This window comes from Esox lucius, chromosome 19 (genome assembly GCF_011004845.1).
Source record: "Esox lucius isolate fEsoLuc1 chromosome 19, fEsoLuc1.pri, whole genome shotgun sequence".
Taxonomy (NCBI): Eukaryota; Metazoa; Chordata; class Actinopteri; order Esociformes; family Esocidae; genus Esox; species Esox lucius.
The window spans coordinates 18,821,677-18,837,686 of record NC_047587.1 but is presented as its reverse complement, the minus strand read 5'-3'; the positions used below and the strand labels follow the sequence as shown (position 1 = coordinate 18,837,686).

At 42.7% G+C, this 16,010-nt stretch overlaps 1 protein-coding gene across 4 annotated transcripts; it reads right to left on the bottom strand.

Moving 5' to 3' along the window:
* Nucleotides 1-1,278: 1,278 nt before the first annotated feature.
* Nucleotides 1,279-15,998, bottom strand: si:dkey-103i16.6 (SIRT1 domain-containing protein). Of its 4 annotated transcripts, none has more exons than XM_010890334.3 (9): nucleotides 15,458-15,998; nucleotides 14,701-14,784; nucleotides 5,886-6,123; nucleotides 5,477-5,698; nucleotides 5,145-5,377; nucleotides 3,305-3,405; nucleotides 2,789-2,950; nucleotides 2,328-2,540; nucleotides 1,279-2,153 (listed from the first exon to the last, which is right to left on the bottom strand). In XM_010890334.3, exons 3-9 carry the CDS (start codon nucleotides 6,113-6,115, stop codon nucleotides 1,914-1,916), a joined length of 1,401 nt encoding a protein of 466 aa, XP_010888636.1. In that variant the 5' UTR covers nucleotides 6,116-6,123; nucleotides 14,701-14,784; nucleotides 15,458-15,998; the 3' UTR covers nucleotides 1,279-1,913. The 4 variants fall into 4 exon arrangements, with proteins under 4 accessions (XP_010888636.1, XP_019912137.1, XP_010888637.1 ...); XM_020056578.2 differs by having other exon boundaries at nucleotides 14,701-14,779; XM_010890335.3 differs by lacking the exon at nucleotides 14,701-14,784.
* Between the last annotated feature and the right edge of the window lie 12 nt (nucleotides 15,999-16,010).

Sequence of the window (16,010 nt, the reverse complement as noted above, 5' to 3'; positions counted from 1 at the left end):
TGCTTTAACAGTAAACACAGCCAAATGCCATTCTAACAAGTAACAATACATAGATAGAAATGAGCAAAATGTAAGAATTCACTCTCCTACGGTCACACACAGCATCTTGTGCATGTAAAAGCGTGGTAACTACAGGATCAAAATATAGGTGAAGTTTTGCATTGCGGTTCAACAACCTTATTTGTTCTGGGAATGTACCTACTATGCTCTTAAACTTTAGTAAACAAGATTTACCAGAATAGCCTGTTGGTTCCATGCAGAACATGGAGAGAGTAGGGAATAAAGTTATGCACTGGAAGTGACCTTGCACTTTCACAGAAGCTGGCAAGCATAAGATCCAGAAATGTTCTATCAGTTCATCAGCAATTTTGAATACTTGGAGCTGACCTACTTCCTAGTTTCTGATAGAGCCTTGAACCAGAACCTAATGACACGAATACGAAACTGGTATCCAGCAATTCACGACAAACCAAGTATGGTGGGTAGGTTGAGTATGAACACTTCACTAGGGTTCTTGCTGGGAACCTAGTGATGCATAAAGGCCTACCTGCCCCTACTTCCAGATCACGATCAGTTACTTTGTACAGACCAGTCAAAACATTTTCTAATGTACCCATCAGAAACAGACATGAGATAAGACTTATTTATTATAACATAACACAGATGAGACAAAAATGTATTATTACATTCTGTTTTTACGAAGTAACAAGTAATACAGTGTAGCACTGGAATCTAAAATGCATCTAACAACAGGAAATACATATATACATATCAGAGCACAAATAACAGTTTAAACCACAAACATCTGAATTTAAAGCACAAGTATTTCATACTGTGTAGAGAGTAGTGAAAAACAAATACACCCTCGTGCAAGTCACACCTTGAAGGTTTCAAAATTCAGACAACCAATAATGGTCTTAAATACAAGTGCTCACCATTAAGAGGGGCAATCTGCAATTTCTATATTTAATTTATAAATTAATGTACCCATTGCTTCTTGAAAAGTAGTAGCTCAGTACACAGCTAATACAATATAAACTATAGTTTATACATAGTGGCTAGTCAGTCCTTGCATCCATAGAGTGGTCTATTAATTTGAGTGTGATTACATTTCTGCAGTGCCTACCTTTTGGGGATTACCTAAACAGGATGGAACACTGTTACTGTTTCAATTGCTGATTGCCCCTATAAAACTTTGAATCTGAAGTTTTGAATCCTATATAAAAGCATAGACACGTACAAATGACCCGTGGAATCAGTTTCGGGGAAACTGCTGCATTTGGCCAACATTAACAGAGTATGGAACCAGTCACTTTGAGCAAACTCACAATACACTTCTCTTCCACACAAATACAATTGGATCACTAAGAAATGCACACCAAATAATGCTGGGTCCTTTGTTGATGGGCAGAGACCTTAGTGACTGCCTGTTGAAATACACAGCAGAGCACTGCACACTCAGCAGGTCAAACTTCAACCTCTTCCCCGCAGCCAAACCAATCCCTTAACTGCATGCGCCCCACTTGGGGCTTGTTTACAATATGAGAATAAAATACTAGATAGACTTATCTTAGTTTGCATAAATTATTTCCACAGTGTTTGCATTTACACCGGCATATTCGAGAAGTACCACGCAGGATTGTGGCCGTCAACCGGGTGACAACCGAGCGATGTGCACACTGCACAAACCCTTGACACAGTTCTGACGCAGTTGCCTTCAAATTTGGAAAACTCCCAAGGGGGTTACACTGAAAATAAGCCGCATGTTACTTCAGAAGGTGAAGCTGTCGATATCTGCAAGTTAACACAATGAAATAATCTAGTGTCTCCCGTCTTCTTTGATATGTCTCCAAAAATGTAGCATAATGTAAACAAGCCCCAAGACATTTCACACCCTGGGGTCATCCTCAATCTCAGTTACTTGGGCTGGACGAAACTGTTGACACCGTGCTCTTACTGTCAGTCTCCGAATCGCTCTTCTCACTGCTACTGCTGGGACCCCGTGCCCCTGGTCTGGACTTTGGAGGAATCCTCCCTCGGGGCTCGGAAGCCCCTCTCCTTCCCAAGCCGGTGGTTTTGGTCTGAGTGGGCCCTCGTCCCCGGACATTTCTAGATAGAACACTGCTTGCTGGAAAACTGCTGGTGAGGATGGTCTGCAGGAAAAAAACAACCAGCTTCATCCCCAACCATACCAAACACTCATCTCAGCCCCTGACAGACCATGAGAGAGTGAAGTAGTTCAGACAGCCTAGATCTTTCTGAGGCCACTAAAAATGGCACTGGTCTAGCAACATAAACATTTGTAGCATGTGTTGAATTACACATACCCCATTCTCACGACCAGCCATCAGGTCTTGGATCTCAGAGTGCCACCCTAGGATTTCAGCAAACCTCCTAACGGTGTCCACCAGGTCTCCTAGTTCCATGTAGTCGCCCTTCTTTAAGGGCACCTTCTGAAAGGGACCCACTGCGTCCCGGTTTAGCAGCAGCCGCGGCACGGTGGACCTCACTGTGTTTACAAGGCTGGCAAAGGGCTCGATCTGGGGAAAGAGATACAGTGGAACAGAGGAATCAAGAACATTATCACACGGGACAGTTATTTTTGCTTACCGGTACTGTAATTTCAGGCATTTACAATTTACATTTGTGATCTGGTTAAGTTCAACACAAAGTGAACGAAGCCAAAGTGAACTGAATTCAAGTGAAAACTGCTGTGGTGTAATTGACAATGTGGAGCAGCATATCAATGTCTTCTCTGCAGCCGCTCAACAGCTTATGAGGGGTTTACCTGTAAAGAAGTGCCCATTACAATGAGTAGGTCAGCTTTAGGGAAGTCCTTTGAATGCAGAAAGTACTTCTCAGGAAGGTCCTCTCCAAAGAACACTATGTCTGGTTTGACTGTGGCCTGACAGAAAGTACAGACAGGGACCTTGTCACTCATTATGGAACTCTGAAAGAGAGACAAGAGACATGTGTCAGAGAGAGAAATAAGATGTATCATACTGTATATGCACCCAATGTGTATGTTAAAGATGTATTGTCCCACACAATAACAAAATGTACTTTTGAAAACAAGGACATTTCTAAGTGAACCCAAACTTTTGAATAGTAGTGTATATACACACACAGACAAATCCCTAAATATCCCCCAAAAAAAATTCTAAGCTATACCAGACCATTTTAGGTTCTTATTTTTAATCAAACCTTGAATCAAATTAATATTGTTGCGTGTTACAAAAACATTTCTCCCCTCCCATCTCAGATGTATTGCTAATATGCTGTGAATTATGTATATATTTTTTACCTTTGCCTCCTGCGCGGGGAATGGGGTGTAGCAGAGGTGACAGGAAGCAGTTGCAAAACTCCCATGGGCCTCCACAAGCTTATCGTCTGGGATTCCACTTACTGTTATGGGGAAAGAGTTGGTATCAATGACCACCACAAAAATGTGCAATCTGGTCACATGATCATCTACCTGAAATCTCTTTCCAGATGAAAAGTCACACCTTGCAAACATGTTATTGGTTTAAAAGACAATGTAAGAGTGACATCCGATTCTAGCCTATTAAAACAGAGAGAGCAGTGCATACTGTGACAGAATGAGGTCACTTTTAGACAAAATGGGACCACTTTTTTAGAAGAGCTCTGCAATTTCAGAGTCATCATTTTGTCTACAGTGCCGAAACAACATGGTTGTCATCACGACATGGTCCAAATACCTTTAAAGTTAATTAAGAGAATGCTTTAATGTCACTTTCTATTTTATTTTACAACTAACCTTTAAAACTAATTCTGGTCATTTCAGGTTGTGTATTTAAATAAGCTTAAATATACACTGATGAGCCAAAACATTGACATCCTGCCCAATATCCTGTTGGTCCTCCGCTTGCCACCAAAACAGCCCTGACCCGTCAAGGCATGGACTCCACTAGACCTCTGAAGGTGTGCTGTGGTATCTGGCACCAAGGCGTTAGCAGCAGATCCTTCAAGTCCTGTAAGTTGTCAGGTGGAGCAGGTATTGATCCCACTTGGTTTGTCTAGCACATCCCACAGACGCTAGATCAGATTGAGATCTGGGGAATTTGGAGGCCAGGGCAACACCTTGAACTCTTCATCATGTTCCTCAAACCATTCCTGAAGAATGTGTGCAGTGTGGCATGGTAAATCATCCTGCTGAAAGAGGCCACTGCCATCAGGGAATACCAATACCATGAAGGGGTGTACCTGGTCTGCAACGATGTTTAGGTAGGTGTCAGGTTGACGTCCACATGAATGCTCAGACCCAGGGTTTCCCGGCAGGACATTACCCAGAGCATCACACTGCCTCCACCGGCTTGTCGTCTTCCCACAATGCATCCTGGTGCCATCGCTTCCCCAGGTAAATGGTGCACACGTACACGGCCGTCCACGAGATATAAAAGAAACCAGACTCATCGGACCAGACAACCTTCTTTCACTGCTCCAAGGTCCAGTTCTAATGCTTGTGTGCCCATTGTAGGTGCTTTTCACGATGACAGGGGTCATCATGGACCCCCTGACCGGTCTGCAGCTACGCAGCCCCACACGCAGCAGGGTGCGATGCACTGTGTTGTGACACATTCTTCCCGTAACAGTCGTTACATCTGTCTGTGACTTCTGCCACAGTAGACCTTCTGTCGATTCGGACCAGATGGGATAGCCTTCGTTGCCCTCACGCATCGATGAGCCTTAGGCGCCAAACACCCTGTCGCCAGTTTGTGGCTTGTCCTCCTTGGATCACGGTCAGTAGGTATTCACCAGTGCTGACCTGGAGCACCCTGCAAGGTTAGCGGTTTCAGGGATGCTCTGACCCAGTTGTCTGACCATAACAATTTGGCACTTATCAAAGTCACTCAGGTCTTCACTCCTGCCCATTTCCCCTTCAGCCAACATGTTGACTACGAGACATGATTGCTTGCTTACCATCTAATCTACCCGGACCTTGACATGTACCCTTGTTAGATGATGATCAACGTTATTCGCTTCACCTGTGAGTGGTCATACTGTTTTGGGTCATCAGTGTACAGCAATAAGTGTTTTTATAACCGATAACTGTAAAATATATTTGAACCCAGGTCTGATATCCTTTTGCCAATTAGCCAAGAGGACATGAATCCCCAACTCACTCTTCTCCAGGCCGTCAATGTTCTGGGTGTACATGCGGAGGAGGAGGCCCTTGTGGTGCAGCATGTGGATAAAGTAGTGGATATAGTTGGGTCGGTGTCTGCCTGGGTAGAGCTCCTTGGCCAGGGAGAAAAAGGGCCGAGGGTCGTTGGAGAAGTAGTCGATGTTGAAGATGGCCTCTGGGTAGGGTATGTTATATTTGGCCAGGTTGGCATAAAGCCCCGTTCCAGGAGTTCTGGTGGGACAGAGGACAAAACAACAACAACACTGGAGTGAAACACCACCAGTGGGAGACAGAGTCAGTACACTCAAAGGGCATGCCCCAACGACCTACCTGAAGTCTGGGATGCCGCTGGCCGTACTGATGCCTGCCCCAGCCACAACCACCACATTCTTGCAGCGGCCCAGCTTCACCAGTCGAGACACGGATGCCAGGCCGCCCCGGGGAGAGGATTTCACTGTTGGCCCAGCAGGGGAGCTCTCTGTGGGCTCAGAGACAGAAGACGACATTCCCTCCTGGTTGGGGCAACTGCTTCCCTTAGACCCCTTAACCTTCCTGAAATAATCAGTAAAACAAATCATTATTACCACAGGAATCTTCAACATGTGTTCTTATTGACAGAACACCACAAAGCCATGTATCAAATCACCAGGTGTTCACAAATTCAACAAGATTCAACAACAACTGTCCATCTAACTGGAGGAGTGGAAATACTCTTTACGGCTGGTGGAAGTAACGTTACCGTGACAAGGAGGTGTCTTGTCCACTCACACTCATCAGACTGAGATCCTGGACCAGAGGCAGGGCAGAGTCAGTCTGCTTCTTCTGCTGGCTCCCATGTGAGCCAGGTCCAAAGTGCTGGGGTGGAGGTGTCTCTGTAGGCCTGGTCTGGGAGGTAGAGTTGCGAGTCACCCTGGTGAATGCCCGCTCCTGAGAGGCCCTCTTGTCACAGCTGGATCTGGCCTTGCTCATATCACCACCTGCATAAAGCATCACGCAAAGGTCAAACAGTCAAAACATTTATTATTCAACCACAATACAACCACAGTATGATACCATTGAAAAAACATTGTAATTATCATTTATTATCTGGATTTCACTACGATCAGCTACAAAATACATGAAAACAAAACACAAAACAATGATGCAACACAAAATGCTTTCAATTAATGTAACCAAAATAAGGAGAATAATAACAGAAATCTATGTATGGTCATACTGGTTTGTCATGCTTATCAAAATTACAGTACAGAAAATGTTTGTAACATATCCAAATAAACAATAGTATTTGTTTTTCAGTTATATTTTTCTAAAAACAAATGGCCAACTTTTGGGGGGCAACAGGTTTCACAGAACCTTTTACACTCTGAACCACCTACCGCCATCTCCCTAGATTTCTGGCCCATATTTAAAAAGCAGTTACAATAAAAATCATGGAGGTGTTCCTTTGTGCTTGCTCCCTTGGCCCTGAAGAAAGTTGAAATGTTTTAAAACTGTCACCGGCCGCACAAAAGGTAACGGCTGCAATATAACCCCCTGCTCGAGCAGCTATGCTAATACAGTCCACAGCTGTGGCAGCTTTACTGTTCAGAGTAAGAAGAGTGGGGTGGCGGTGTGAGGGTGCTGAGGTTGAAGAGAGGTGGCGGACAGGGGTGAAAGAGAACCCCTAGATTGACTGTGTGTCAACAAACCCCAGCTGGTAGAGAAAGGCGGATGGCCCTTTAAGACCCCCTCAAACGGAGCACAACAGAGATAAATGATACGGAGGCGGGATTCAATAAAGAGGGAACGAAGGAGGGGAAGAGAGCGGAATGGAGGGAGGTGGGTGGGTGGGCGGAAAGAAAAGGAGGGAGCTTGTCTTTTGCAAAGCTTTCCTGGGCCTTCAAACAACTTACACAGGCAACGAGTGAGAATAATCAGGAGGGAGGGGGAGAGAGCAAAAGGGACAGGAGACAAAAGAGCTACAGCCCATAAAGCAGGACCAGCGTCAGAGCCTGGGGAGAAGATAAGACCAGGCTTTTCACTAGGGCACCTTATCGGCCTCAGGAGGTGACATGGTAGGGCTCAATGAAAGCAGTTCGCAGGACAATACCACAATACACAACACAGCTATAAAAACATGAAGGCTACTAACTAAGGGGAGACGAGGGCTCTGCTAAGTGCCTCTATCATGGGCAGTGGCACCAAGGCAATTCCTCACTACAGTCAACCTCAGCACCCAAGACTTACAGAATGTACAAAGTAAACCACGTTCCTGTAATTAAGTGCAGACTTCACCAGTGTGTGCAGGGAAGGGCATGATTTCATTACGTAACATGTGCCGAAATCTTAGTAAGTAAGGCATTTCAGTCACTAATATTTCAGGATTTCTAGAAACGTCTCAAAGTACTTTTTCCCCCCACTCCACTAGAAGTGTGTTAAGATTTTAACAGGCCATGCAGTACATGTAGAAACGTTTCACATTTACCCGTTCAAATGTCCTGTAAAGGTACCTGGAATTCAGGTCACTGAGACAGGCAATTCTACATTTATAAAAATGGCAATTGTTTAGTAAAGGGGTATTCAAATCTGGACCTCGATCCAGTTTCACTCCATAGTTTCATTGCAACCCTCTAATCAGGGACTTCTTTAGATCCGGGACACCAGGTGGGTACAATTAATGATGAGGTAGAAGAGTAAAGCAGCAGGCTCCGGGCCTTGTAAGGTAAGAGATTAAGTACACACACTTTACTCGAGGGAAATATGTGCTGGAATGCATTTGTCATACATGGACAAAATATTTGTGAATAATTTTTAACAACAATCTATGACTAGTCATGAGAAAATGTATAAAAATAAAATAAAATGTTGGCCAACCTGACCAAATGACTTAATCCAGTTTCCAACAAAGTGGATTGGCAGTAAATGCACATGTAGTCTCATTAGCAAATAATGTTAAATATTGGAAAGATATATAATGTACGGCTGTGGTGCCTGGTCTGTACTATCCAGGATACCAGTTATTAGCCAGGTATTTGGTACCAGGCCCAATGAAGTCCTGGGTGTATCTATCCTGCAGTCTCTGGTGCACACGTACTGCAGCCGCAGGGTTCTCATTTCTCTTTCAGCAACAACACACTTCTTTAGCCATAGTAAGGATAGAAGGAGCAGCTACTTGATTTTTGGACCTTTCTTCCGCCAAGAAAACTCAGTTAATTTTCAGGATGTTTAATCTCTTTAACCAGCAGACTACTGGCATCTAGTCCTGACAGGCTGAAGCACCCACATCACTGCTTTCATGCATTTTCTTGCAGTACTATTAAAATCCACAGGGGTGGTGGGCAGGCTGGGGTCAATGGCTTTGTTTCTGGTCCCCCCAGAAAGACACTGCTGAGTAGAACCAATAAATCACAGCAATGGTTATTATGGTTGCACACAGATGGTGCAGGGTTACCCGGTAGTGGGGCCAGTCCCAGACCCCCATTCAATGTCCTGATCCACAATATAGGAGTGACAGGACAGCAGCTAGTAAGAAAGTCACCAGCATCTCTACTGATGTTGTTTGCTGGGGTTTTTGTCAGAAAAGGCATTCCAGAGAACCATGCCGAAGAGGGAAGGGCAGGTGTAATTTAGATTGAATAGGGGACAATAAATTCAGCAGTAGAATGAATGCTTTACTGGTCTTGTCTCACACATAGCTGCTGTGTGAAGAGAAAAGTGGGTTAATTACAACCATAACTCTCAACACATTCATGTCAACAAATGTGATTATCCTAATCCACATCAATATACCTAATAGTTTGACTGTTATCAATCCATTCACGGCGCTATACTTACGTAACAGATTATAATTACCTTCATGCCTACATAGCTGATAGCTAGACTAATCCAAATCCACATTCACATCAACATACACTGATGAGCCAAAACGCTATGACCACTCACAGTTGAAGCAAATAATGATAATCTCCTAACAAGGGCACATGTCAATCAAGGTCTGGGTAGATTAGATGGTGAGCAAACAATAAGTTCTCGTAGTCAACACATTGGACGCAGGACTAACGGGCAGGATTAAAGACCTGAGCGACTTTGACAACAGCTATATTGTTATGGCCAGACGACTGGGTCAGAGCATCTCTGAAACAGAAAGGCTTGTGTGACGCTCCCATTCAGCAGTGGTGAATACCTACTGACAGTAGTCCAAGGGGGGACGAACCTCAAACTGCCAACAGGTTGTGGGGCGCCCAAGGCTCATCGATGTACAAGGGCAACAAAGGCTATCCCATCTGGTCCAAACCAGGGGTTGTGTAGCTGCAGACCAGTCGGAGTGCCCATGATGACCCCGGTCTGTTTTCTTTTACATCACGTGGATGGCCGTGTACGTGTGCACCATTTACCTGGGGAACTGATGGCACCAGGATGCATTGTGGGAAGACGACAAGCTGGTGGAAGACGTGTGATGCTCTGGGCAATGTTCTGCTGGGAAACCCAGGTGGCACGTTTCAAACGTGCCACCTACTTAAACATTGTTGCAGACCAGGTACACCCCTTCATGGCAATGGTATACGGCAGTGGCCTCTTTCAGCAGGATAATGTGCCCTGCCACACTGCACACATTGTTCAGGAATGGTTTGAGGAACATAAGAGTTCAAGGTGTTGCCCTGGCCTGCAAATTCCCCAGATCTCGATCAGATTGAGCATCTGTGGCATGTGATGGATTAACAAGTCGAATCCTCAGCGGCTCCCCCTCAAGGAGTGGCTGATTTAGGGGAATATATAGGGGTACAGAGGCCCATTATCAGCAACCATCACTCCTGTGTTCCTAATTCAGGTTTATCATTTAAAAAATGTATCATTAGAAAACCCTTCACACTTTTGAACGGTAGTGTAAGCATTCAGACCCTTCAGCTCCTTTGTTAGCATCACATCTTCGATTTCTTGAGAATGTCAGCTTTGCACACCTGGATTTGGCCAGTTTCTCCCATACTTTCTTGTAGAGCCTCTCAAGTGCTGTCAGCTTGGATGGAGAGCATTACAGTGAACTGCAATCTTCAGGTCTTCCCACAGATTTTTTATGGAGCTCAAGTCCTGGCTTTGGTAGGGACATTCACAGAATTACCCCAAAGCCCTTCCACCACTGTCATGGTGGTGTGCTTCGAGTCGTGGTTGACATGAAAGATTAATCTTCTCCCTAGTTTGAGGTCCGGTGCACTTTGGATCTGGTTTTCTTCAATGCTCTGTTCATCCTACCCTCAATCCTTACAAGTCTCCAAGTCCCTGTTGCTGAGAAGCATCCCCACAGCATTATGCTCTCGCCACCATGCTTCACCATAGAGATCGTATTAGCCAGCGGAAGAGGTAACTTGTTTTCTCAAGGTTCCATTTTGGTCTCGTCATGTAATTTTTTCCTCATGCTGTCAGATTCCTTCAGACGGCTTATCATTTGCCTTTTACTCATCAGTGTCCCCTCTCTAGCCCCTCCACCATAACAGGCTGATTGAAGGACTGCAATTTTCATGATCTATCCTTCAACATAATTCTCTTCATGTATATGATGTCCAAGGTATATGATGTCCCTGGGACATCATATAGAGGTGTATGTTTTTATAAATGATTTCCAATCGAATTAGTCACTGACATCTCAAGGATGATCACATGACACTGGATGCAACGTTTAATTTTAAGTGTAATAGCAAAGGGTCTGAATACTTGTGTATATTTTGTTTAAATAAATAGTTTTTTTAAATTGGTAATTTAAAGGCCCAGTGTGTAACTTTTGACAGAATAGCTACAGCTATCGAACAAGTCTGCTGTAAAGTTATAAGATGGACGTGCAATGCTACCAACCCATAAACAAATCAATGGATGTAATATTACTTTAGCTAGCTAGATATTACATCAAAAAAAGTTTATTTACCTGTTCAGTAATAAGAAAGCAAGCTCTGTCCGTTTTCAGCCCAAGCGGATTTAGCAGTTTTTACCACCTCTGAAAAGCTAGGCCGATGTTGATACGCGTTTTCCCCTCTCTTTCTGTTCGCTTTCTCTTTTTGAAAATAAGCTGGCATCACTCCGCTGTCACTTGAGCTTATTGGCTGAAGATGCAGGAGAGAGTACCGGTGGTGGCTTTTATTTAATTGTAGCATCATGTTCCGTCCTTTGTGGGCCCCCATTTCTGAACCATTTCTGAAGGCACGGTACCTGATATCTTGACATTAATTCCAATTTGTGTTAACATGCCTAATAATAATAATAATTAGACTGACCCTAATCTAACGGATGCTAAGCCACATGGTGTTCTAGAAGAGGACCGGATTAGTTTATTTAGACTTGAAAATTTGATAGAGAACACATGTATAAATTGTAGTGCTGATCATATGACCAGTAACAATCCTATCCATTCAATAGTTTACAAAGGCCTAGTTAAGGATAGCATTGGGTATTTTTTTCTTGAATGAACCCAAAGTCCATTTCAAGTTAAAGTAGTTAAGCATGAATCTCAGAGAAAGATGATGAAGCCAAAAATAAACATATTTCTCTCTAAAATGTAGCACAGATTTGACGAAAACATAAATAAAAATCAGCATAAGTGGGGGGCTGAATGTCCAGCTGAAACATGCTCCAGAGGTCAACGCCATTGTGACTAAGGGGGGAGAAAGTTGTCTAGCGCTAAAGAGAGACTTAACTAGCCTGAACATGGGGGCTTAACTCCAAAGGGGAGGGCAAAAACCAACATGATTGCTGGGTTTGGAGGAAACCATGGTGAGGAGGCTAGCAACGGCCTGTCAGTAATGGAATGAACAGCCTGACAGGAGCGGTAGCTAGCTACAGAGGGAAATCAGAGTAGAGCCAAGAGTTGAGAGAGGGAATCTTCGGGCAGTAGCTTCTGTTGACAAATTGACTTTAATTAGTTTAGCATGGGCCTGATTAGCCTCACCAGATGTACTTGTGCTGGCTAGTTCATGAGATGTAACCATCCCTGAATATCACTGAAGTCCTACACACTGAATATTATTTTGGGAAAATACACCCCGTTTTGAAAATATGTGAATACCAAATGCTTTTGAATCTATAAGCTAACTACAATGAAGGGACAAGGAGGATTTTTTTCCCTATAATAAAACTTTAATTATGCTACTTGATGCTACTCTGATCCCATTAGTTGTTTTAATGACAAATAAATCCCTGTATAAATGACAAAAGGTTTTGAGAGGATTTGTGGGCCCTCCCCTTAACATGCCCTTTGAGCTGGGGCATTCTTTCAGCTCTCCCCAACCTAATGTTCAGTCCCCCTAGTCGCGATCTGCTTCCCAGTGCCCTGACCAAGCGATGGGGTGAGTACAGGGACCACCAGGGCTAGAGGTGGCCCCACATATGGGGGCCATAGTAATCTAATTAGAGCTGTCCCCCAACACTGGGCACTGTCATAGTGCTCTGCTCACCTCCCTCAGTCACCCCCCAAAACAGCCCAGCTATAATCCCTTGCAAACTCAGAAACTAAAACATCTTCTGTAGATCCAGCTAGAATCCCACCAACACCTCCCCCAGAGCACAAGATATGCCAAGAGAAAAAGTTTACCTAAAGTGAAAAATTCAGTTACACTCACTAGTATCAAAGTTGGCGCTCAACAGTGTTTTATGGCAGACAAAAGTTGCTGATAGGGTATGCATCACAAAATCCTGTGTTTTAACATTTAAATTAGTAAATACTCTAAAAAAAACAAATGTTTCTTCTTGCTGCCAAACCATTTCTCCTCGTCCACCTGTCGATCAATGCTGCCCCTCTATGGCAAGCCGCGGAATTGATAGGCAGATCAGTCACCATGGACACCACTTTTACACTTCTGAAGAGGCTAAAGGGTATGTTCTCTCCTCCCACCTCTGGACTAATGACAAATCACTTAGGTTTTGCATCTTTATTGTATTCTCAATTGGCACAAAGCAACAAATGTGTTGTGTATATTGTTTGCACAAAGAGAGATTGGGAGTAGGGAGGTTGGGTGAGGGAAGTTGGGTGAGGGAGAGCCTTGTTGCCAAGTAGAGTGACTTTCAAGACAACATAAAGGACTACATCAAATGGCTCTTGTGCAGTTAATTTTCTAATGGAGGTACAGCTAACAGAATGTATAAAAGCATCTTTCTTTCTAGAGCACTAACAAGCTTGTTGGTATCTGATTATTCATCAAAAAAGTGAAGAGAGTTTAACATACTGTACATTGTGCTTGTAATCAACATAACACCCATAGAGTCATATGCCTCAAACTTTATCTAAAATACAGATTTTCTGCCTTGTCAAAAAAAAAAACATCCTTGACTTTTCCTAAATATGTCCATCTACTGGAATACTCAAATTTTACAATTGTTTTTCAAGAGCATGTATAAAACATATGTCTTAGACCAATTCAAACTGAATCATTGGCAGGAAAAAGTCCAATAAGCCATTGTTGTGTTAAAACCACTCAAACCAAATAAGAATGTACAGTATAAGAAATAATAGTTTAAAATATAATAGTAAAAAAGGTCAATAGTAATTAGTTTATGAAGTCTCAATATATTACATTTTGGTTACAGCATCTTGGAAAAGGTTAGTTAAAATATTAAATATTATTTCTCAAACAAATATACAGAATCTGAGTTCAGCAATATGGATCTATCTGCACAATAGAAAGTTAATGATAATTCAATGATTAAAGAAAATACCCTTCAATCTTTAAAATATGTTTGCCAATTACACATTTCTTTAAGTGATAGGTTACTAAAATGGCAAATACAATAAATCCTTCTGAGAACTATAACACTGCTAAACAATAAATCTGAAAGAATGAATTTATTCAGAAAATATCTTTAAGATATTTAAACCTTCTGTGGACATTTTGGGATTTACTTTAAACAAAACAAAAACAGCAATGCCTCTCCAATGGGCCTTAAACATGCTGGATACTGATACTAGTAATTGGACTGGTATAGTATGTAGACTGTCTGGAACTGTGGAAACTAAAAAATGGACTTAGCTTTAGAGATGGTGTTTATCTATCTCATTAAGGAATCTGTGAGAGCAAGCCATCTCTATTTAAAGTCAATTTTCTTTCATGTGTAAAATGAATTCACTTATCCCTTCTGGTAAAGGTGGTCACACTCAGTTAACTACTTTAAACTGGTGGAAGCTCTAAATGGTACTGATCATTAATAAACATGTTTTATCCAAATTGAGTCCGCTATCCATCTCTATAGGTTCCACCATGGGTTCTGCATCCAAAACAGGCTACTTGGCGACACTACCATCTTCTGGCCTCCTAGAACATTACACCTTCATGGAACAATTATGAACATGATGGCGGCCGATGTGGTGTCTGTATCTCAAGTATTGATGAGACAATTCCTCTGCATAACGAGATATAATATCCATTCATTAGTATAGTTTAAGATTCAACGGCAGCTTTATGCTGCAACTGCTTTAGAGCCTAATTTATAGTATGGACACAAATCCAAGGCAGGCTATATTACAGTATGAAATTGGATGTGGTTTTCAATACCAGTTATAGGATGACCTATAGGAGACACCCTTAGATATTTTAACAAACCTGAATTTGCAGTACACTTTCCACTTCTGCTTTGGCCAAAGTATAATCTTTAAAATGTATCCGTTTGCCAAGGGTTCATCTGCTCTGAAAATAAAAAACAAAGTATAAATTGTTAGCTCAGTGGAGTAATCAAACAATGTATATGCAACCTTCTTGGTTAACTCAAACCTGTTCATTGATTGTCATCATGACATGCAGGGGTGGGCACCAATGTTTGAAAAGTGAGAGGTTTGAAAATACAGGAATGGTGTACACATTGGAATACTTCACTGAGTAAAACTTGGATGATCCTATTTTATTGTGTTGCCATCTAAGCCTGGTTATTACGACCTACATATGGCTTTCTGAACAGAAACAGGAAGCTCAATTCAGATTGGGGTTCTGAACAAATAATCTCTAATTTTGATCTAATGTGAGGAGACCTGAGTAGATTGGTTGTAAGGCCAATAAGTGGAGTAATTATTTTTTTTTGGGGGGGGCAGTCTGTGTAAACGTTGCCCAAACACGAATACATTTTTATTTACATTTCTCTAAATAAAAATGTAAAAATCTCCCCAACACTAAAGACAATATAGGCTGGGATTTAAAATGCCAGCCTATATAGTCGAATATAGCTCTGCTGCAAATGCTTTTGTATCAGATTAATCGGTCTTGCATTAAATCGAGCAAGTTACGAAACTGTCCTACAGAAAAGCTCCTTGATAGGGTTTTATCAACACGCAAGCTTTAGTCAATCTTCCATAACCATGTTAAATACCTGTCTGTCCAGAGAGCAGCACTTTTGAAACCTTGTGGGATGGAAGGCGAACTTGAAGTTGTGCCACAGGATGTTCTACATCAAAACGAAGATTGTGACGGGTGCAACATTGCTACAACTTGAACCTGGCCAGCTCACACGAAAGTTTAAATTACACCTGTGTAGAAGTCTGAAACTCCGAAGGCAATCTATTATTTTTCAGCTCTTCCTGGCATCAGTCGCATGCAAACCCATTTATGGAGAAGGAAGTACGTCACTTCAAGCCTTCAGTGCGGGAAAATCATTTTCTGTGTAGGCTATGGGCGCAGCAAGAGTAAGCCCGGCGCCATGGGCGGGACTTACGGGGCCTGGTCTGCTGTTCCTTTCCAGTCCAAATAAAATATGTAAACATGAGATGTAAGCCGGCAGAATCCCCCCCCCCCATAAAGCATCCGAGCAAGCGAAACAGCGCCCCTCTGTGAGAAGCCAATGTAGACTGCTTGATGCGGTTCAGCTGAATAAAAAAGGTATGTTTTTCTCAGATAAATAAAACGACGTGTTATCTTGACGGCCA